We start from the raw sequence: 22,627 nt of genomic DNA, 5'->3' as shown, positions 1-22,627 counted from the left end.
TGTAGCATAAAGAGATTGGAAGCACTGAATATGAATAAAACTCATTATAACAAGGTGAGCGTGCTGCTTTTTTCATATGCACCATATTTCAGATCCATCTGCCAAGACAACAGTCTCATTCTGATTTGACTCTAGTTTTATTTAAAAAATATACATCTCCGTAATGCATTTCTGATAATGTTACGGTAATTTTGGCTAATATGGAACAACTTAAATTGTGGTGTGGAACTTAACTTTTGGAAGGAGTGGTGGGGGAGAGTGAAAATGTCAGTAAAATACCATTGAAAAACTTTTAAAATATGTACTTACAGGCTTGTAAAAATTTAATTCTGTGAAGAAATAAAGGAACTAATTTTTCATACTACAAAATGTGGAAGGCAAGCTGTGGGATCAAATCACTTTCACTTATCAGTTTTGTTGCTTGTGGTTCAGCAAAGGGCTATCTTGAAATGCACATAATATTGTCAAAACACTGGTTGGCATAAAGTAATATAGACTCAATGAAGAATGAATCTGCTCAGCTGAGCCTAGGTTTTACAGAAGGTTAGAAATACTCAATTTTATCTACCACAGGAGCAAGCTTAAATTCCCCTTTCAGGCTGATAACTGCCAGCCTTCAGCAGAAAATGGCTTTCTGAACAAATCATTTGTCATGATCAGAAATGGTTTTTACATGAACATTATGGCTTTATAGGTCTTGCTCTTAGATGCTTTGCTGTTTTATTCCAAAAAGCTATTCGTAATGTAATCCTTTCAACTAGGACATTATCATCTAAGCCTAAATGGTTTCTGTAATAATTGGGATTGATACTATACATCTATTTATATACAAGACCTTCATTTTTTGGATGGAAGGCTGAAATTCCTTAAACACTGAAATGAAATACAGGCAACTTCAGAGTCCGTTTAGTGCTGAGGAAACTACTGTTTTTAGGCAGTAACAAGGAGCAGATAAGGGCCATTTGTGCTCAAGGATTTTTAAAAAGAGTTCTGAAATTTTGTTTGCCTGTAACTTGACAAATCTATCTCTAACTTTTCTCTGCATCAATCTTGGGCCAGACCTTCAGCTACTGCAAAATGGTGGCACTCCACTGTCTTCAACAGAGCTATGCTAATTTACACCAGCCACTGATTTGCACGCTTGTTGGCAGATGCAGCAAACTCAGCTCTCTGAATTTGGGCATGTGGGATGCTGTACTGGGAATAAAGCCTGGGCTCAGACCATTTTTTGTTGTTGCTTGAAACAGCAGCAGTCCTCCTCACAGCATTTTGCTGCCTCTTTAGATACATTACCCCTTATGGTAACCTGAAGAAATGTACGTATATTTTTAACATTTTGGGCAATGTCTGGAGTGCTGGTAGAGCCAGTAATTCTTGTGTAAGATTTCTCTACAGAGCTTTGTCAATTCATTTCGGCTGACTTGCAGCTCGAGACCTTCACTCTCCTTCAGAGGAAACACTAGTAACTCTTTATAGGCAGCTAACAAATTACTGTGAAACCAACAGCCCCATTTCTCCTTCAAACGCTGGGGAGTTCCTAAATTAAGTATGGTTTTGGGTGTGTTTCAGTGTTCCTATTTTTTAATTCCAAAATGCTTCTGGATTGAATATTGTCAAACTCTCTGGGGTGAAAGGGCAAAGCCATACATTCTTTATTTCTACCATACAGTTCCAAATCTTCTATACCCTACACTCATTCTTCACAACATTGCTGTGAGGTGAAAGAATGCAGAGATTAAAAGATTTTTCCCAACATTACCAACTAGAACTAGGATTTAGTTTTTGGCTTGCCATTTTATGCTCCCATCTCTCCTATAGCAATACCTAGGGGTTGCCACCACTGTACTTCATAGGAAGTGCCTTATATTCAAAGTACTCTAGCTTTCATGCCCTACAGCCTCTACCTGTAAGTGTGATGCACCCCACTTATCAACATCTAACCACACACTTCCCACATTAACCAGTCTTCAAAGGTGAGAGGGTCAGTCAGTGTATTAGTGTAACTGTGCTATTAAGCTATTTTTATTCAGATTCCTAAATAAATTGATGTTTTGAGTAGGGCTGTCAAGCTATTAAAAAAAATAATTGCAATTAATCGTGCAGTTAAACAATAACAGAATACCATTTATTTAAATATTTTTGGATGTTTTCTACATTTTCAAATATATTGATTTCAATTACAACACAGAATACAAAGTGTACAGTGCTTACTTTATATTTATTTTTTAATTACAAATATTTGCACTGTAAAAAACAAGAAATAGTATTTTTCAATTCACCTAATGTACTGTAGGGCAATCGCTTTATCATGAAAGTTGAACTTACGAATGTAGAATTATGTACAGAAAAAACCTGCATTCAAAAATAACAGTGTAAAACTTTAGAGCCTACAAGTCCAATCAGTCCTACTTCTTGTTCGGCCAATCGCTATGAGAAACAATTTTGTTTACATTTACAGGTGATAATGCTGCCTGCTTCTTGTTTACAATGTCACCGGAAAGTGAGAACAGGAGTTTGCATGGCACTGTTGTAGCTGGCATCGCAAGATATTTACATGCCAGACACGTTAAAAGATTCATATGCCTCTTCATGCTTTGGCTATCGTTCCAGGGACATGCTTCCATGCTGATGACGCTTGTTAAAAAAATAATGCGTTAATTAAATTTGTGACTGAACTCCTTGGGGGAGAATTGTATGTCTCCTGTTCTGTTTTACCCGCATTCTGCCATATATTTCATATTATAGCAGTCTCGGATGATGACCCAGCACATGGTGTTTCTCCTCCCTTGGTGTTCACACCTCAACTGCTAGCAGAGCACCTCACCCTCCCTGATTGAACTAACCTTGTTATCTCCTCACTGACTTTTACCTGCCTCTGGAAATTTCCATTATTTTCGTCTGATGAAGTGGGCATTCACCCACGAAAGCTTACGCTCCAATACTTCTGTTAGTCTCAAAGGTGCCACAGGACCCTCTGTTGCTTTTTACAGATTCAGACTAACACGGCTATCCCTCTGATACTTAATTGGTAATCTATTGTTTAACAGTGTGATTAATCATGATTAATTTTTTTAATCATGATTTTTTGAGTTAACTGCAATTAATCGACAGCCCTAGTTTTGAGTTTTCTTAATGAAACAGCTAAGTGGAATTGGAAAAGGTTCAGAAAAGGGCAACAAAAATAAGGGGTATGGAATGGCTTCTGTATGAGGAGTGATTAATAAGACAGACGTTTCAGCTTGGAAAAGAAATGACTAAGGGGACTATCATAGAGGTCTATAAAATCATGACGGGTGTTGAGAAAGTAAATAAGGAAGTGTTATTTACTCCTTTTCATAACACATGAACTAGGGATCACCAAATTAAATTAATAGGCAGCAGGTTTAAAATAAACAAAAGGAAGTATTTTTTCTTTTACACAACACACTCAACCTGCGGAACTCCTTGCTAGAGGATGTTGTGAAGGCCAAGACTATAACAGGGTTCAAAAAAGGACAGATAAATTCATGGAGGATAGGTCCATCAGTGGCTATTAGCCAAGATGGTGTCCTTAGTCTCTGTTTGCCAGAAGTTGGGAATGGGCAACAGGATGGATCACTTGGTGATTAACTGTTCTGTTCATTCCCTCCAGGGCACCTGGCATCAGCCACTGTTGGAAAACAGGATACGGGGCTAGATAGATCTTCGGCCATACTGGGTTAAACCATTCTTATGAACATAGGGTGCACGCACAAAAGCAATTTAATTACTGAGGCGGTGCTACACACACGTAATACAGGCCAACATAATTGTGTCGTGTAGCCAATGGGCATGCCCAAGTGGTAAGACCAGCAGGAATAAGGGAGCCTCAAAATGGCTGCACAGTCACCAGTCGCTGCTGTGCCTCTGCCAGCCGCCATTGAGAAGGCACCAACACCCCCCACTCCCCCGTGTGGGCACGGCTCGCTCCGAGATGTTCGTGCTGGCCCCAACGCTACGGCTGGCGCTGGCCTCAGCTCAGCCAGTCAGAAGCGGTCACTGTAGACGAGCCCCGGCCCCCGCCAGAGATATGAACCACCTAGCAGAGGTCGCCACTTCGCGGCACAGCCGTGTCTACACTAGAGTCGGGGCTGTCGCGTGGAGCTTGGCCCGGCCCCTGCCTACACAACGGAATCTGAGCCGCCCACCCATACAACTCGGAGCAGACACCACCGCCCACCCCTCCGTTCTAGTGCGCATGCCCTTCTCCGCCCCCAAACGCGCGCGCTCCTCCGACCGTGTCCATTATCCAATGAGAGAGCAGAATTCACACCGCGTGAGTCAGGCCCTTCCATCAGCCAATGGCCCAAGCCAACGGTTCGCACTCGATGGGGAGGAGGAAGAGCCATTTTAACTCATTCGTATTAAGAGTCACGTGCCTCTGGTGAGGTCACATGATGCGAAGCGGAAATATTTGGCATCTATGGTTTCTTTGTGGAAGACTGTCCCTTCTTCTCTATGGTCGGGCCAAGGCTGCGGGGCCGATGGGAAGCTGGCGGACTGTGCACATTCTTCCCCTATTACCTCACTGTCAGGGAGGAGGCTTCTGGGATAGGGGAGGACCTGGGTGCTGCCTCGCTCCCTTCCAGTCCTCCAGCCCCTCTGCACGGCGGCTTGGGGAATTCTTCGCCCCGGCTTCGCTGTGCGGCCCCCCCCGCCCCGCCGGGCCCGCTTCTCCGGGGAGCCCCTGCCCAGCCCATGGCTCCATGAAGCGGGAGGAGGCGGCGGAGGGGAGGCAGCGGCGGCGGCTGGGCTGAGACGGCAGAGAAGCCGCGTCCTGCGCCGGGGCCGGAGGAGAAGGTGGGAAAGTCCCCGGCGAGGCCCCCACCCACCGCGGCCTCTGCGCTTGGGGGAGCCGGGCCCCCTCCCGGCGCGCGGGGCTGTGGAGGTTAAATCCCCGCCCTGAGCCGGGACGCGGGGGGCGGTGTCTCTGTGCAGCCCTGCGCGCCCCCGTCCCGGAAAGTTTAGTGGCCTCGGGCGCCGCCTGTTGGCGAGAAGCAGCCTCGCTGCCCCCGCCCCGGTCATCTCCTGCCCCATCACCTGGCCAGTCACCTTCCTCCCCCAGCCCCCGCTGGCCACTTCCTGCCCTCCCAGTTGGTCACCTGCTGCTGCCCCATCAGCCCCTGCCCTGTCTCCTCCTTCCCCCCACCTTACATCACTTGCTGTTCTATCACCTCCTCTACCCATCCCCCAGTCACTTGCTGCCCTATCACCTACTTTCCCCTGGCCTTACATCTCCTGCCCCTGCCTGGTCACCTCTTGCTTTCTTCCCCATCTGGTCATCTCTTGCCCCATCACCTGCCCAGTCACCTTCCTTCCCTTAGGCCCCACTAGCCACTTCTTGCCCTCCTAACTGATCACCTGCTGTCCCCATCATCCCCCGCCTGGTCATCTCCAACCACCTAAACCCCCACATCTCCTGCTTCCTCCCCACTTGTCCAGTCAACTCTTTCCCTCCCCCACATGTGCTATATTGTCTCTCAGGCCAACTTCTCCCCTGCCAGTTCCTCCTGCCCGTCTCACTGCACGTGCACCGTCACCTGCCCTGTCTCCACCCTACCCCTGCCAGTCCTTGCAGATTCCCCATGTTTTATGTCTTGGGGTATTTAGAGTAATTGGAGTTTATTGAAAGCACCTGGTTGGTCTCTGTCTGTCTTGCCCTTTCCTGAGGGGTGGGAAGGCAGTTCCTGGTCCAGGGCAGAGTTTAACTAAGGTGAAATGCTGTCTGATATTGTATCAAAAACAGTGCCTCCACTAAAGCATCTGTTCATTGCATGCTGACTTCTGCATGAGTTTATATTATACCCAGACGGCAGCATATGCAAGAGGTCCAGGGAATGTGGTGATTGATAGATACCCAGCCTTTGTTAGTAGCTTCACCTGATCCATCTCTTCCCGTATATCGGCTAGGCCTGGTAGTTAGGATTGGACTCCTGTCCAGTCTCTAGCTTCCATGAATCCTTTTGTACAATTCTTGTCTTCATGTAATGACCATTTTATAACTTCAGCCTCATCTGTAACACACAATCCCTGAAATCCTCCCTTTCAGATTTGGGGAATAGGAATGGGACCTGAGAAAAGAGAATTCATTCCTGATATTAAGTAGCTTCCCCCACACGCTGCTGCTCTCTTGGCAATACAAGTTTTCTGCTTTCAGTAAGTATGACCTCATGCTAATACAACAAGATAGTAAGCTCCTATTTCTTTGCACTAACCTATATTCGTAGCACAGAGAGAAACAATCTGCCAACACCCCAGGGTGCTAAAGTTGCCTTCCTGGATAAACTGAAAGTGCTTTCATGTTTTGTCAACTCTGCATCATAAACTAATGTTGTGGCAGGATGACCAAATGTTGTGCTTTTAAGGGATATGTTGTTTAAATGGCTGGAAACCCCAAGATTCTAGTGCCCAATCTCTGAAACAAGTGTTTCTTGAGCATGCACTGTTAGTCTTGCTGCTGCTCTCAAAAGATGTAGTCTAATATGTAAATGGGGCAGGGTATATATGTGGTGAATTTAAGAGTGATAAAGCGAGAGCTATGTGGTGTGACTTGGTTCATTTGTATTACACTAGTGTCCAGATTGAGGCTCCTTGGTGCATTACAAACACATTAAAAGGCGGCTCCTGCTTTGAAGAAAGCTAGTGCCTTTATCTCTACTCAGTCAAATTCTAGATTAGGTCACAAATGAAAATAATCTTGGTATCACTCTAGTCTTCATTTGTTCACAAAGCAATTGGGGAGGATGAGTGGTCACTGCTCAAAACCAAACTCGGACTGCGACATTGGGCTGTTGCAGGTCAGGATGGAGGTGTATTGGCATAGTTATATGGGAAAGATAGCACATCACATACCTGTGCAATTTAATTAAACACTTTAAGCAGAAGTAGTCCACAGAGAGAGAGAACAACTCACGAACATCCCGAACCAATCGTGTTCCATTTTGGGATAGCACAACAGTCCTGTAGCAGCTAAAGTAACTCTTTAGAGCTTAAATTGTTCTTGGTTGTAGGAGAGGGAAAGGGAATTTCCCTGCAAAAACAGTCTAATCAGCTATGTAGCAAATTGATTCTTTTCCTCCCAGCCTGTGTGTGTGCACTCATTTCACCCACCACTTGAATATTTGGAAATTGGAAGAATGGTCCAGTGGTCAAAGCATTGGCCTGTCAAACAGAGACCTGGGTTTGATTCTGACTCTGCTACACTTCCTTTGTGACCTTGGGTAAATCACTTAGACTTTCCATGCCTTAGTTCCCCATTATGAAAACTGGGGCTGATACTTCCCTACCTCACAGGGTTGTTGTGAGGATAAACACATTAAAATTTGATATGTTTGGATATTATGGTGATGGGACCATGTACTTATCTACATAGATTCTTACCCCCCCCACACTCAGTCCTCACCCTTGTGCATGCTGACCCTCAATCATTTCCTGACCCTCTTGCACAGGTGCCCAATCTCTGTGCCTACATTCGATCTGCTCCTTCCCGGGGTGCATGAGCCTGCACTCAGTTTTTCCTCCCTACATCTTGTGAGTGTACGAGTGTTTTCTTCTGCACCCCCACCACATCCTCTGACCATGGTAAATTCTACCTCCTCCCCCATGGCTGGTATTCCATTTCCTTCTCTTATGCTGGGTATACACTGTGCTTAAAGCTACTCCCTACCCTGGTACATATCCACCTATAGTCTTTCCTATCCATGAGCCCTGGTTTGAGTCTGTATTGCTGGCACTTGATATGTGCAAACACTATCAGCTTCCTTTAGCTGGTGGTTCTAGTCCTGGTGTGGCTGTGCTGGAGTCTGCAGTAATGGCTTCTTTTTATAAAACAGCAGTTTATGGTGGCAGTTTCCTTTTCTTCTTGACACATATTGACCAGGCCTCAGTTGAATCAAGGGGAGGAAAGCCAACAGCCTGGCTCTCAAGAGACTTGCGAGAAAAGATCTGTGGACCACATCCTTTAGGAGAGTGGGGGAGGGGGAACCCACCACATGCAGGGCTAACAGCCATTAAGGGAGAGGCAGTAGCCGGTAGGTGAAAGAATGATCCCCAAGGGAGTGAAGGGTGCCAAGTGGGATGTGACTAGTGTCCTAGCACTTTTTTTCTATTTCACTTCCTGCTTGGAGGCCAAATGATTTTTCTTGTATTGATTTTCCTACTTTTATTTTTAAAATATACAGTAAGCCTCACCAATCATGTTATTAGTGTGATCAGGTGGAGATAGTGGCTTATGTACACTGCCACTCTGCACTGAAACGCCTACTCTCTGTACAATGATTTGGGTGTTGTTTTGTATCTGTAAGTGTGTTGCTCTGTCATTTCCCCCCAAAAAATGAACCTGTCTAATATCTTAATAGGGGAGAGGAAGACACTCTTGCTTTTTTACCTAGTGTAACAATCTTTTATATTGCTTTTTTTGCCAGGGTTCTGCAGTGCTCCAGGCAGCAAGTGCTGAATCAGGATGGGAAAAAGACGCTGTGTTCCTCCACTTGAGCCCAAGTTGGCAGCAGGCTGTTGTGGGGTAAAGAAACCCAAATTGTCTGGGAGTGGAACACACAGTCACGGGAATCAGGCTACAACTGTGCCAGGCTCAAGTTCGGGTCCTCTTCAGAACCACCAGCATGCAGATGGGAGCAATGGAAGGGAGAACATATCTGACTTAACTTTGGGCCCTGCAAATTCCCCAATTACTCGAATGAATCCCACTTCAGGAGCTCTGAGCCCCCTTTCTCGGTCTAACGGAACTGCCAACAGTACCAAGAACCTTGTAGTGACAGCGGAGATGTGCTGCTACTGCTTTGACGTACTCTACTGTCATCTCTATGGTTTCCCTCAGCCACGACTTCCTCGATTTACCAATGATCCCTAGTGAGTAAACCCATATGTGCAGGAAGAAACCTGACAGTCCAGCACCCAGGGCTCTGACTTGGTGGGGAGGGAGAAGGGATCTTTGGAAAACAGGCAAACTAGTGTTCAGGAATACAAGGGGGGTATTGTGCTGCTTGTAGGATGATCTAAAATCAAAACCAAAAAGATTGACCATAAGTAGGGAGTAAAACTCATATCTGATTTGTTTTGGACATAAGTAGGCATTTAGGGAATGACATTTCCATTTGTCATACTAATAGAAGGCAAATTTTAAGCTTGGAAACTCTCTGTGGGAAGAGCAATAGGCTTACCCAGAAGCTTCAGCTCCCTATCTAATGGGCTAGATCATGCAATATATCCCTTACCAAGATGTACAATCCCAGTTTACGATAAAGCATCCCAACTTCCCTCTATTGTGATTTGATTCCTCACTGAAAGAACTTAATTATACAGTAATATCACCCTCATTAAAGCACAATGCAGCTTTAACTTGTATAATGCCTTTCATGCAAACTGTACAAAAGGGTTAAAATAGAGAAACAGAAGTGGTATGGAGCTTTTCAGAAGACATTTAAAATAAGATGGTAAGTTTGATGGTGAGGTAGGGAGCCAACATCATGTGGCAGGTACTGCAGTGAAACCAACCTTCATGCCTATCGTGCTGATTTTGTGAAGGGATGACGCTGCTGCTTGGTGAGTGGTAGGAGAATAGACTGTGTCAGAGGTAGGTTGAAGCAAGTCAGTGGAAGGTTATTGAAAACAAGGGATCCATCCTGAAATAAAGGATGAGCCAGTTGAAGTTGGTTGAGGATTGGGTGAGACAATGGTGATTCTTTGTATGTGTAAGAGGATGGGCAAGAGAATTGCAATAGTCAGTGAGATAATGAAGATTTGGAGGAATCAAAGCAATGGTGTAAATGGGCAGTGTTGTGGAGATGGTGTTAGGCAGATATGCAGCTATAGAAGAGATGGAGAGTCCTGATTCAGGGATGACACCAAGGCTATGAACAATGAAGGTGTCTAAGAGAAAAAGACAGGAGATGGATTAGTTCTGTGAGGATACTCCTCAAGCATTTTCATCTGTGAGGTTTAGCTGAGGAAGTTGAGAGGAACCCCCAGTTTACTTAGTCAAGGCAAGCAGAGTGCATGGATGACAAGACATTACAGGTGTCAAATCTGACAAAGAAGCAGATAGAAAAGAACAGTGGGCTGAGAATTGACCTCTGTGGGACTCCTTAAAGAGGGGTTGTGGCACAGATGAGCCACCACCAAAAGTGGATAAAAATAAATTGCTTTAATTTTTAATGTTAATTTACATTAATGTAAAATTTATGTAAAAGTACCCATCCACCTTTGTCAATAGCTAAGCTTGTTAGACTGGATCCCTCCACCCCCATTCAGTTTTCAATATGTGGCATCCACATGACATAAGTTGTGTATCTGTGCAATTGTCATCACATAAGGATTCTGGCTGCATACTGTACTCTAATGCACTATAAATACATTTGAGCAGAGAAATGGTCTAGGCTAGACTATAAAATAGTTGCTGGTAATATCCAAATCTAAATATTTCCTTGTCATTCCCTGGGATCTCAGGGTTTCTTTTAGAAAAGTGTATATTAATCTGCTCATTGTTTGTTGCTTGCTGCTTGGAACAGGAAGATGAGCTGTACTGTTTTGTCTATTCCCAAGTCAATAACGCAACTTTATTTTGTATAACCTCTTTCACACAAACTCTGTTACAGAACACTTTAGAGTTAAAAGGCACTGTTCAGCTGACTAATTTTAAATAATTCAAGTTTTTGATAGTACATCTTGTTCTTAAAATTGCTCTTTTTTAATAAGGGTTTTTCTGTTCCTAAGGTGATACTTATAAAGGTCCTAAAAAGAGCAGAACATCACATCTGTGGGCCTATCTCCTCCTTCCCCTTATTCAGTGCAAGTGCTTGCTTGCTATTCCTTCCAGGCCTTTGGAGCGGAGCCTGAAGCTGGAGCGCGGAGCAGTGGAGTTGCAGGTTTTTGCCTGGAGCTTGCTCCGGAGCCGGAGCACAGCTCCAAAGCCCTGGCTTTGCTGCTACTAGCAAACACTCTCTCTCAGGCCCTTAGGAAGAGCATGGGCATAGGTTCCCTCTATGGGATGATGTTGCCATGCTGGGGCATGAGACAAAAGTGCAATAGACTATATAAAACCGAGTGGTGTCAAGTGCTCAAAGCAATTAGACTAAAAACACAGAAGTAATTTGCAATGGTGTCCTTTTCACTCTGTTAACTTATAATTAAGAGGTATAGACAAGAGACAAAGGTATGCACTAATAGTGACCAGGTCACGTGGACAAACAGGTATGCTAGACAAATGGTAAAGTAGATGCCCTTGTTATAAAATGAAAAAGCTCATAATTCTAGAAGTAGGAAACCAACAAGAATACCATAATCAAGTTCCTAGTTTGCTAATTAGTGAATAACTATATTTTGTCTGTCCTCTGGTACCAGGATACTTTTACCAAATTATATCCTTTTTCAGCATCAACATTATTTTAAGAAGTTTTGAACAAAGCAATGTGAATGTGCTAAAAACATGCACAATTGATGTTGGCTGTACAGCATCAGGTATGCTGGTCTTCTAAAAATTGACACCATTCTGAATTCAACTATCCTGTCCTCTGTGATTATATTTCCATCATATTGATGAAAAAAAGCCACAGTGCAGTTCATTGAAAACACAGATTTTGGGTAGAAATATGCATCTTCAATTTCAATCCTAGAAAAGACGGAACTAACTCAGGATTATGTTCCATCCACCATGGAGCCTCTCCCTCTTTTTCTGGGCTCAACCTGTGACCTTTCTCTTTGGGATCAGTGTCATGTTAGCTAAGTAAAGGAAGGGTTCCAGAGCGTTTTTGATTTGTTTTTTTTTTTTTAATTTGTCCTTGTGCGGTTCCAGTATTCACTAGATCAAGCCAAATTTCCACTGAGTCTGTGGCAGTAAGGTCATCAGCCTGTAGTCTGTTAAATTCCTCAGACATCTCTTTTTGCAAGTTTAGTACCTCTCGATAGAGTCTGTTATGTGAAATATGTATTATGTTTTTCCACATGCTCGTTGCCAGTTTCAGTATGCAGTAGCTGGATGGAAATGTAGAGATGCATTCTCCTGAGAGTTCCACCGAGCATTGCTCAAACCATCAATCCTGTGTTTCTTTGCATTCAACCAGGTTGCTAATGGTTGTGGAAGAATTTTTCAACCTCCTGTTGTGGCAGATTATTCCACAATTGCCACTTGAGTCTTTCTTGCTCCTTCCTCTGGAACTGTGTCTGGTACTGGCCACTGTCAGTGGTAGGATACTGAACTAATGGTGACTGACTTCTCTGATCCAGTATGGCAATTCCATTGTTGCTCAGGGATGTATTGGGTGTCACTTTCCTCATTGGGTTTTAAATAGTGTTTTAAACACCTGTACATCAGAAGTTTACATGACTACTTGAGAAGTGCTCACAATTTCATTTATTTTTGTTCCCTAAGCAAAACATTATGGTGGTTTTGGTAATTGAAAATGTCTCACTTGGAGGATCAACAGATTCATCAGGATTCTGCTCTTCCACTTCAGTAGACAACGTTTCTTCCAACGGCACCTTTTGAAAAATTAAAAAAAAAACAATTTTCTGCATTATTTGAGATGAGAATGAATCCTTTTTAACTTTATTCATTCACAACTCTTGACGGTGTTTAGATTTTTCTTTAGAAAAATTGCTTTCATTACTTCAGTCCATACTTTTGCTTCTCTTCCACCATTTTTCATCTTTAGACATATTCAGTCTGAGAAATTCGTACACTGATGTTTGGTATCAACTAATCACTTGTTCTGAAACATTAGTTTAACGCCTTTCTCATTTATTCTGGTTAGAATTAAAAGTGACCAATTGAATGTAGTACTGTGAAGCCTGGAAAAATAAGGTTAGCTACCCAGCTTTATGTGTAGCTCCACATTATCAGATGCCCTGCCCAACTTTCTAGAAGTTTATAGATTCTAGCAAACCCCCTAACAGTTCACGACCTTGTACCTCCTCTCAGCCCTTCACAAACTCTCTCCCTTCTCCCAACAGCTAATGACACTATTCCACCCGCTAATCACAACCTCCTCTCCAGCCACCAATGACTCCACCCATTTCTGTTCCTCTCCCCCCTGCAGGCTTCCCATCTGGGCCTACTGAGAAACAAGAAAGGTATAATGAAAACCTTGACAATCTCATCATCATTTTCCTGTTCTAAAAAAGTTAGGAGTTAATTTATTCACAGATTGAAATTAGAGCCTACTGTTTCTCATATCAGCACCCCCCCCCCCAAAAAAAGAAATAAAAAAAAAACCCTGCAAATATGTTCATATAAATTCTTGGGGGAGAAAGGTGTGAAAATTGCAATAAAACTGTGTAAGAGGGTGGGATGATGTATTTTGTTTTTGTTCAGTCAGGAATGTCTGTTCAGCAGGAGAGAATCTCCATAAATATAAATCAAATGAAACATAGGCAAAAGGAGTAATGAATAAAAATTTTCCTAGCCCTGGGGAATTGATCCAGATGTCAGAACTTGGACATAACCCAGAAAAATCTAGGTTTGTTTTTTTCCTGAAGAAAAGTTTTTTTCACAACCCTAAGTGTGTGCTTTTTGTGCAGCGCTTTGGTGTCCTTCAGTTTTAAAGGCATGCTATAAATGTATAGGTGTTTGTTTCACCTATGTTAATTTGTTGTGGATTTGTGTATAAATTAGTGGACAATACCAAGAATTCAGAGACTTGCACAGAGAGGCAGCCTATGGGGTTAAGCAACTCTGCTGCTCATGGGAAAAGGTGACAGATACTGATCTGTCTACAGATACTGAAAAGAGGGGGGAAATGCCTTTAACAAAAAATTACTGGGTAACTGATGGCACACTGGTGCTTATCAGAGTTGGCACACACTTGCTTTTTCACACTTTGCTTGTCTCCCCCAAGGCTGGGATTCTTTGAGGCTAGCGTGTGTTTGTTTTGCCTTTTCAGTCCGCTTTTTGTGACGTGGAAGACGGGGCGAGACAAGCGGCTTCGTGGCTGCATTGGAACCTTCTCAGCCATGAATCTTCATTCAGGACTCAGGGAATACACATTAACCAGGTAATAACACTGAAAATGAAGTGATTCTGAGACCAACCTAATGTGCTAAAGACCTCTGTTTTTAAAGAGGATTCAACGCATCAGAGAAATTTTATTAGATTTATAAATCTGTATAATTTTATACATTTCATAATAAAAGAAACGTTCAGAACTGCACGATAGTTGAAAAAACGTGACATACCAGGGACCTTATGGACCATCTCTGCAACAGCTGAGTCTTCTGTTATCTGTGACATCTGGATTTTGCTTGACCTCTTAATTTTTTTAAAGGTAATTTCAAACTTATTTACATGCTGAATGTGCCCGCAGCCTGAACGTTTTGGTGGTTAATTCAGTTTCAGTTCTCTTGCCAACGCGACTATTTCTTTACAAATCCAGAGAGGCTCTGTTGTATCTTCTAGTGAACCATGTTGAGGTCTCTGGATACATAATATGAAGATAACAGGGTAGGATTACTTACAATGTCCTCCACCTCTTGTGACTGGAGAAACTTTTCTGTCATCGCAGGCAGGTTTTAAATGTAATGACTCTGTGTGTGTCTGAAATGTTGATGCAGTGTCTGGTTTTAGGCCATGTGTTTCTGTCCCTCTGTAGTGCACTTAAGGACAGCCGATTTCCCCCCCTGACCCGTGAGGAGCTGCCTAAACTTTTCTGCTCTGTCTCCCTCCTCACTAACTTTGAGGATGCCAGTGACTACCTGGACTGGGAGGTGAGAACAGGTGCATTTGGAACTCTGCATCACTCTCTCGTTCCATTCGGGTTCGGGTTAGTACATGGTAATGTGTCTCCTTCATTACAAGGGTGTATGGATGTTATAACTGGGCTCAGAGGAACTGGGGATGGAAAACAAGAGGAGACAGGAAAGAGACCAGTTAAGTGATGGATGAATAGTCCTGTTGTGGTTGGGAAGGGATCTAATTGGGGGGTTAAGGGAGGTGAGGATGTGGCTGGTTTTATGGGAATCTAGAGACAATTTGGTGGAATATGAGGACATTAGGGATTAGAGGAGGATATCGTTTAGGTCCTAAGGAGCCAATCGGTGCCAGAATGCTAGGGAGACAGTACATGGAAATGCATTCATTTTATAAGGAGAAATAAAGAAGAGGGACTTGCCAAAGTTTGTGGCTTGTGGGTGTAGTCTGCTGGTGTGACTCTTCCTCTACAGGAACTCATGGCCTGGCTGGCCCAGGAGAGGAGATGGGAAGCTCTTTGCCCTGTTAGAAGACTGTGGCCTAGTTTGGCCCAGGAGAGGAGGCAGGAAGACTGGTTGTGCTGGCCTGGAAGAAGAGGCAGGGGGCCATTTGCCCATCTGGGGAAGCCTTTGGTTAGGCTGGCCTGGGAGAGAGAGAAGGTCCTTTACCATGGCAGGAATGTGGCCAGACTGGCGCAGTGATGAAGATAAGTCAGTCAGGGATTCAATCCCAGCAAATACCTCTCACTTGGCTTTTCATTTCCATTTGTAGGTTGGGATCCATGGGATCAGAATAGAGTTCATCAATGAGAAAGGTGTCAAACGTACAGCCACGTACTTACCTGAGGTTGCTAAGGAACAAGGTGGGTTTCAGATGGCTGCCATATATGGCAGTTCATCTTGTCACAGAAATGGCATATTTAAAGTTAAGGATTGTGGGTCTAGATTGCAATAGCTGTGAAAGGCCTTCCACTAGAGCCACAAACACCAAACATCATGTGGCTAATAGACACTCTACACCACTGCTGTCTGGCTTTCATCTGGCCCTTCTTCCCCTCCCATGTACACACACAATTGAGTCCTTTAGGGTGAAAAGGATCCCGGACTTAAGCAGTGGAGGATCTTGAAGTTTGGACCTTTCAGCTTTATTCAGCGTTGCATGTTTCCTCTTTCATGTTTCTCCCACCACCAAGGATATCTGCAGGCCACACAGCACCAGCACTCCAACAGGAGAGAGACTTTTCTCCTCATTCTTGCTAATGTAGCTCCTCTAGATGAGGGCAGGAGCCAGGCACCCTTTGAGCACAATTCCCACTCAACTAGCAATGGCCACCATTGTAACTGCACAAAATATTGCCTCCTTTCCTCCACATTGCAGAGTTGAGTTGTCACATCCTGCTGGCCCTGGGGCAAAAGACCAAGGTAGGAATTTTAATTCTGATCTCTCACACAGCAGTGCACTGTGTTGTCACTAGACCATCAGGCTGATCCAAATTCAACTCTATAAGAGCTAGGTATTATTTTAAGATTTAGACAACTAAACTTGAGTGGTACATGGAGAAATGGGTCAGCGGTCCATGCAGCAGTAGCAGGGCGGAGACCTTCCCAGAAGAACACTAAGCTGCTATATTACAGGAGATACAGTTCCCCTAGGATTTTAGAAGGGTTGGAGTGTGTGTAGATAAGTGTGCAAGTATGAGACCATGCATGTCCAACTCACTCAGTGTGTTTATAAGGCTCAGTCTGTAACCTGCTGTATGTTCCGTTTTTTGTCAGCACTGGTTTTTCTGGTTTTCTACAGCCCTGTTTGTCTCTTCCTTTTCTTTACAATGTGGCTGTATACTAAAATAATAATCCCCCTTGCTGTTACTTCTCAACAGACTGGGATCAGATCCAGACCATAGACTCCTTGCTCAGGAAAGGTGGATTTAAGGCTCCGATTACCAATGACTTTAGGAAAACAATTAAACTCACCAGGTAAGCTGACAGCTTTGTAGTTTTAACTTAATCAGATAGTATATTATTGGTTTCAAAAACAATCCGTTTTCTGCTTGCCTTTGATACCAATATTGACATGCCACGTTCAGATGAGAGGTGTAGGTTGAAGGCCAGCATCGTAAATGTTATACATGAGGTAGAGAATTTATATTGCAACACAGTATAACATGTTCAGTTCATGCAGAAGTTATGGAGCTGGGCACCTCCAAGTGAGCAAATTCCAAATGAAATTTTACTGCCTCTAAATTTACTTGACATTTATCAAGGTGAAAGATTAAAAGAAGTAGAACTCACTAAGCTAACATAAGGTAGATGCAAAAAGAACGAGGAATACTTGTGGCACTTAGATTCTAACAAATGTATTTAAGCATAAGCTTTTGTGGGCTAAAACCCACTTCATTGGATGCATGCAGTGGAAAATACAGTAGGAAGCTTATATATATATGTGTGTGTGTGTGTGTGTGTGTATATAATATATATATATATATATATATATATATATACATACACAGAGAGAGAGAGAGAGAACATGAAAAAATGGGTGTTGCCATACCAACTATAACGAGAGTAATCAGTTAAGGTGGGCTATTGTCAGCAGGAGAAAAAAAAAAAAAAACTTTTGTAGTGATAAACAGGATGGCCCATTTCCACAATTGACTAGAAGGTTTGAGTAACAGTAGGGGGAATAGTTCTACTTTGTGTAATGACCCATCCACTTCCAGTCTTTATTCAAGCCTAATTTAATCATGTCTAGTTTGCAAATTAATTCCAATTCAGCAGTTTCTCGTTGGAGTCTGTTTTTGAAGGTTTTTTTTGTCCATATATTACTCAATAGGATGGCATATCTGTAAGGAAGGTAAAGCTCTTTTACAGTGGAACCAGCCTTAAAGTAGGCTGGTTTTCAGACTTGCCCACCTATCCATGCTCCCAACTGCACTGTTGGTTGTATTCCCTTTGTGTCTGCTAGGAGGAAGCAGTGTCTGCAGGATATGGTTGTTTTGGGTAAAAATGGGGACATTCTGCTTCTTGTCAGCCCTCATCCCTAGAGCAAGGAAGTAGAAATGTGCTATAGTAACAGAGGAAGGGATTGGATGAAGATTCATTAAAACCAGGGATAATATGGACTTGCCTTCAGCTGTTGTGTACATATGTAAAATGCAGTGGATGGAAGCAAACCCTTATCTGTTGTAGAAATTCACAAATTTCCCAAAATGGACCCTCAGATTTTTTGGATTCTGATGGTGGAACATAGAGTAGCTATGTACACTCTTCAGGAAACCCTCCTTTACTTTGAAGCTTTATTAGTCATTTCATAAATGTTTCAAGTATATTAAAAATTAAATTCACACCGGGGGTGAATAACACTTGAAAATACATTCTACTGTTTCCCTAAAAGTTTAACTCCTCTGCTTATGGCTTTTCTCAAAGCAAACATGCATAATGAATGCAAACTAGCAGCTTGTTGCCAGTGTCCCGGACTACCACTTCCTGAAATGCTGTAACTATGATTGTCTCAGGTCAGGCTCTGATGTTGAAATATGTGATGCTAAAATAGCTCACTTTTCCACACACATTAGGTATCTAGAAGGACTTGCATGATCTGATATAAACAGTATTCTGTTTATAGGCAACAAATATCTTTGTCAGTCATTGGTGCTAAACTAGCACAGGTCACTTGTGTCCTCTCTTGAATCATGGGCCAAAACTTACATGCTTGGATGCCTTAAGTTAGGTACCTAAATTCATAGGTACCTGCATCAAAGTAGCCTGATTCTCAAAGGTGCTGAGTACTCATTGACATCTGAGAGGTCTCACTGTTGGAAATCTGGTCATGTTGATCACGTGTCTAAATATTTGTTTAGGAACCTGATTTGAGGCACCCAACTTTGAAAAATGTTGGGCATTGCTTATAGGATGGATGGATAGAGACACAAAGCACTTCTTCAGTCTTTCACTCTAATCTCACAGCTTACATTTTTTCAGGCACGGAGCCCATCTTGCTCTGTGTGAGGTTGCTCAACCGTTGTGATGCTACATAAGTGAAGATAATAAGTACACACGTGATATTTTTGCTGATGAATATTGTACTGTAGTTACTTCCTGTTATTTCCTGTTTCCTCCCAGGTACCGCAGTGAGAAGGTGACAATCAGTTATGCAGAATATATGGCTTCCCGTCAGCATTGTTTCCAGAATGGCACTCTTCATGCCCCACCCCTCTACAATCATTACTCCTGACACACGGCTGCATGACCAGTCCCGCCCCCCAGTTGCCACCAACGGCTATGACATCATTGGGGCAGATGCCTCCTCTTCTTGGTCCAGTTACTTCTATTACTGCACCATTTTATGATGCTAGCTTCCGTTGCCAAGTCTGCCTTCCAGCTGACCTGGGGGGAATGATGTGAGTGTGACAGAACTTCAGGGGCCCAAGCCTTATCTCAGCCTTCCCTCAAAATGGGGGTTTAGTTGGATTGGGGCTCCATGACTAGGAATTGCAGTGAGGTGCAGAAGACCTCTGGGAGTGAAAGTGCCACTTCAGATTGCTCTGTCCTTGTATGTCCTACGTTCTGGAAACTTGAATTGTTAATTATGAAAGCCCCCCCAGATCAAGTAGGAGCGTTCCTCTGGCAGTCTGGGCAACGGAGTCCAACAAAACATTTTTAGGTTATTTTAAATTCTTTTTTTAATCTCTGGTATTTGTTGTGTATCAAGAGCTGATTACAGTCCCCAAACATCACAGGTGGACATCATGTTAAGGGGAGGGTTGAACATCTGGATAGCACCCCCTCCTCCTGGATGGAAACCATTTAAAGATGTGAACACCCTTTGGATGGTATTACAAATGAAACCATTGCTTAAACCCCAGAAGGCTTTAATTCTCAGATTCCACTGTCAGTTGAATTCTCCAGCCCTCTTCTTCTGGTTCATATTCAGTTTTCTGGTTTAAACCGTGTTTTATGATGTAGCCTGCTATTGAACAGAAATGGTGAGGTACTTGAGTCTGCCTGGAAGATCTCCTCTCAATTACAACTAGGCTTCCTTACTGCCTTAGACACTGGTGGTAGAACCTACGATGGATTGGGGAATGGGAGGGGGCTCTTGCAGGGCATTGATTTGCAGTCATACAAATGCATCTAGTGCCTGAAAGTTGTTTAAGTCAAGCAAGCACTCTCGGAGACATTCCTTTCAACAGGACAGCCACTTTCTCTAGGGTGACTATTGATCTGATATGCGAGTTGTTGATGTTCCAGTTCAAGGCAGGTCTACAGAGTAAAGCTATGTAGGTTAGCTTGTAAGTCATTGTCTAACACAATTTAGTCATTGCCACACCAAGCAATTTTTTTTTTTAAATATCAGTTTTACTCACACCCTATTAAATTCCTGTGCATTTTGTATTTCCTCACCCATCACTGCTGATTACACAAGATATTTGCCACTAAATGGAAGCATCTTCTTATCCAGTCTGCATACTCCTCCTACCCAAGTCACTGAATGATGTCCTCAATACTGGATTATGGCACCTCTAAATTACTTATCAGGGACTGTAAAATGATTATACAAGCTTCTTACAAATATCTTGGTAATAGGCAAGGATGGTCAAAGAAAACACAGATTAAGAACATAATGGACTAATGGATATTTGATTGCATATATCCTCTAAAATATGTGTGGTAATGCTGGCTTTTTAAACAGTCTGATATTCCCAGCCAGAAATTTACACATGTTCTCTCCTTATGTGGGAAGTGGGTCTGTAAGAAACCTCAAAACTGTGCATGCTGTTCCTTCTAATTCCTCTGAAGAAGTGAACAAAACCCTGCAGTTTTGCTTGTCAGTGTCATGTTGTGCTGCTCTTGGGGAAATGTAGATGTGAGGAAAAGGAGGGGGTCCTATTTTGGATATCTGTGCAATATCGTCCCAGCCTTGCTTCTGTACTGGGTCATTCTTATGAATTGCCACATTTCCCTTGTGATGTAGATGAAACAAGTTTGAAGATGAAGGGATTGTTTCACGATTTCCTGCTGCTGAGAATAAATTAGTCTTGTTACAAACTAGAGTGATTTGTAATTACTCTCCTAGGTGCCGTGAACTGATGGGGGAGGGGGCAGGGTCCAGTCTGGACATACCATTCACCTCCACCATCAATCAGTACTGATACATAGGGCTACACTCATTACTGTTCAAGTGTTCTATGTTATAATTTGATTTTTAAAGATTTAAAAAAACAAAACAATTGGTGCTAAAACTTCACCCTTGAGCATGCTCAGTGAGACTGATCATGCAGGTATATAGTGCCAGGCTGTTCACCCCTGGGCACACTAGCGAGACAGGTCATGCAGGCGTATAGTGCCTGGCTACACGACTCTATAGTTTCTTTTTCAAATGTTTGCCCTGATCTGTGTCTTTAACAGTGTATTGTGTTCTCTGGATTGGATTGAATTTTAATAGAGGAGGGAGTGGGTTAGCTGCCATTTTAAGAACAGAACTTTAGGACTGAGTGACCTGGTTGCATTAGATGGAAGTGGGCTGAATGGCTCGGGAGTGGGGAAGCCTTACCCCTCCCACTTCCATCCCCCCCACCCAGTTTATAAATAAAAATGCCTCTATTAAAGATGGACTGTGTTCTTGTCTTGGTGCTGTGAGTGGAAGAGCAAGCAGACTCAAGAAATACCAGTCTGCTGACTGAGAACTGGGCACCCTCAGAATCAGTCCCAAGTGGGGTCCGGTTAGAAATCAATTGAAAAGCATGCCAGTAATCACATCATCTCAGAAAAATCTCTGGCAGGGACAGTGGTTCTCAGGAAATAATCCCTTTTCTGGATCATTAGATGGCAGGTATGCATAAGGATGAGACAAGTCTGAAATGAAACATACGGCCTTTCAGTTGCCTAACAAGAAGTGGGCAACCAAAATAAATGTTGACCACTAGGATTAAAGATCATCTCTGCAGGGGTCCCTTCAGTTGCTGTAGAACTCAGCTGGATAGCAGGTAAAATCTGCTCTTTAGAGGGTCCCAGCAATAGTCAGATGGTTTGGATTTTGCTCATCCTTAGCTGAATGCCTTTTGGTCCAGAAGGGTTTATTCTCATGATAACCATCGCTGGGAAGTTACCTTGCTGCAATTATGCATTGTCTTGTTTTACAGTAACTACAGGAGAATGTCTTTGATCACTGGAGATGTCAGTGTTGGAATGTTTCCACTGTGAGGTTCTTAAAAACTTTTTCATAATGTTAAACATCCAATCTCTATAGAGGCCATTTCAGTCTGAAAAGTTTTATGGTCAAAATATCACATAGAGCTACAGTTTATAAGAACAAAAAAGTCTAAGAAATCCTGAAAGTTCATTTTAACTTTGGGACAGGATTACCTGTTTTTCGTAATACGTTAACATCTGCAATCTTCACAGACTTAGTGCTGTTTTCTGTTTGTATTCTGGAACCTACGTGTTTCATTTTTTTGGTTAATTTAATTTTATTTCCTTAAAGCAAGGAGACTTCTTTTGACATTCAGTGCAGAGATGTCAGACCAATTATTTGTATTACACTTGGTTGCCTCCTAGCTATATAACTTCTGAGTGTAAATCATTGAACTCTATCCTCTAATGAAGTATTGTAGAGAATAAATCATAATGGATAAAGATGCTTTTGTTCTGTCTCATCTTTTCTCTCTCTCTCTCTCTCTCTCTCTCTCTCTCTCTCTCTGAATCTTGAAGTAGAATAAGATGATATCTCACCTTGAAAGCTGAACATGTTGTATGAATACAAGGTCTGCTAATGAACTTGAATTTCCAGTCTGGTTTTTGGAGGAGGGAAATGAGCTGTCTGAGAGGAGACAGATTATCAAAGGAAGGAAGAAAGCAACATGAGATGTGTGAGGAAGTTTTAAAAAAAAAAGTCACATGAATGTTTATCACA

At 42.8% G+C, this 22,627-nt stretch overlaps 1 protein-coding gene across 1 annotated transcript; it reads left to right on the top strand.

The window, feature by feature from the left end:
• The first annotated feature begins 4,768 nt into the window (after window positions 1–4,768).
• AMMECR1L (AMMECR1 like) lies at window positions 4,769–20,757 on the top strand. The gene is made up of 8 exons (XM_065410636.1): window positions 4,769–4,818; window positions 6,068–6,174; window positions 8,442–8,886; window positions 13,914–14,024; window positions 14,619–14,733; window positions 15,488–15,578; window positions 16,596–16,692; window positions 18,838–20,757. The coding sequence occupies exons 3-8, from the start codon at window positions 8,480–8,482 to the stop codon at window positions 18,947–18,949; spliced, it is 933 nt and encodes a 310-aa protein (XP_065266708.1). The 5' UTR covers window positions 4,769–4,818; window positions 6,068–6,174; window positions 8,442–8,479; the 3' UTR covers window positions 18,950–20,757.
• The last annotated feature ends 1,870 nt before the right edge of the window (window positions 20,758–22,627 follow it).

The sequence above is a fragment of the Emys orbicularis genome, chromosome 9 (genome assembly GCF_028017835.1).
Source record: "Emys orbicularis isolate rEmyOrb1 chromosome 9, rEmyOrb1.hap1, whole genome shotgun sequence".
In the NCBI taxonomy this organism is placed as follows: domain Eukaryota; kingdom Metazoa; phylum Chordata; order Testudines; family Emydidae; genus Emys; species Emys orbicularis.
Note: the sequence above shows the minus strand (reverse complement) of the source record. Positions and strands in the feature narration are given on the sequence as shown.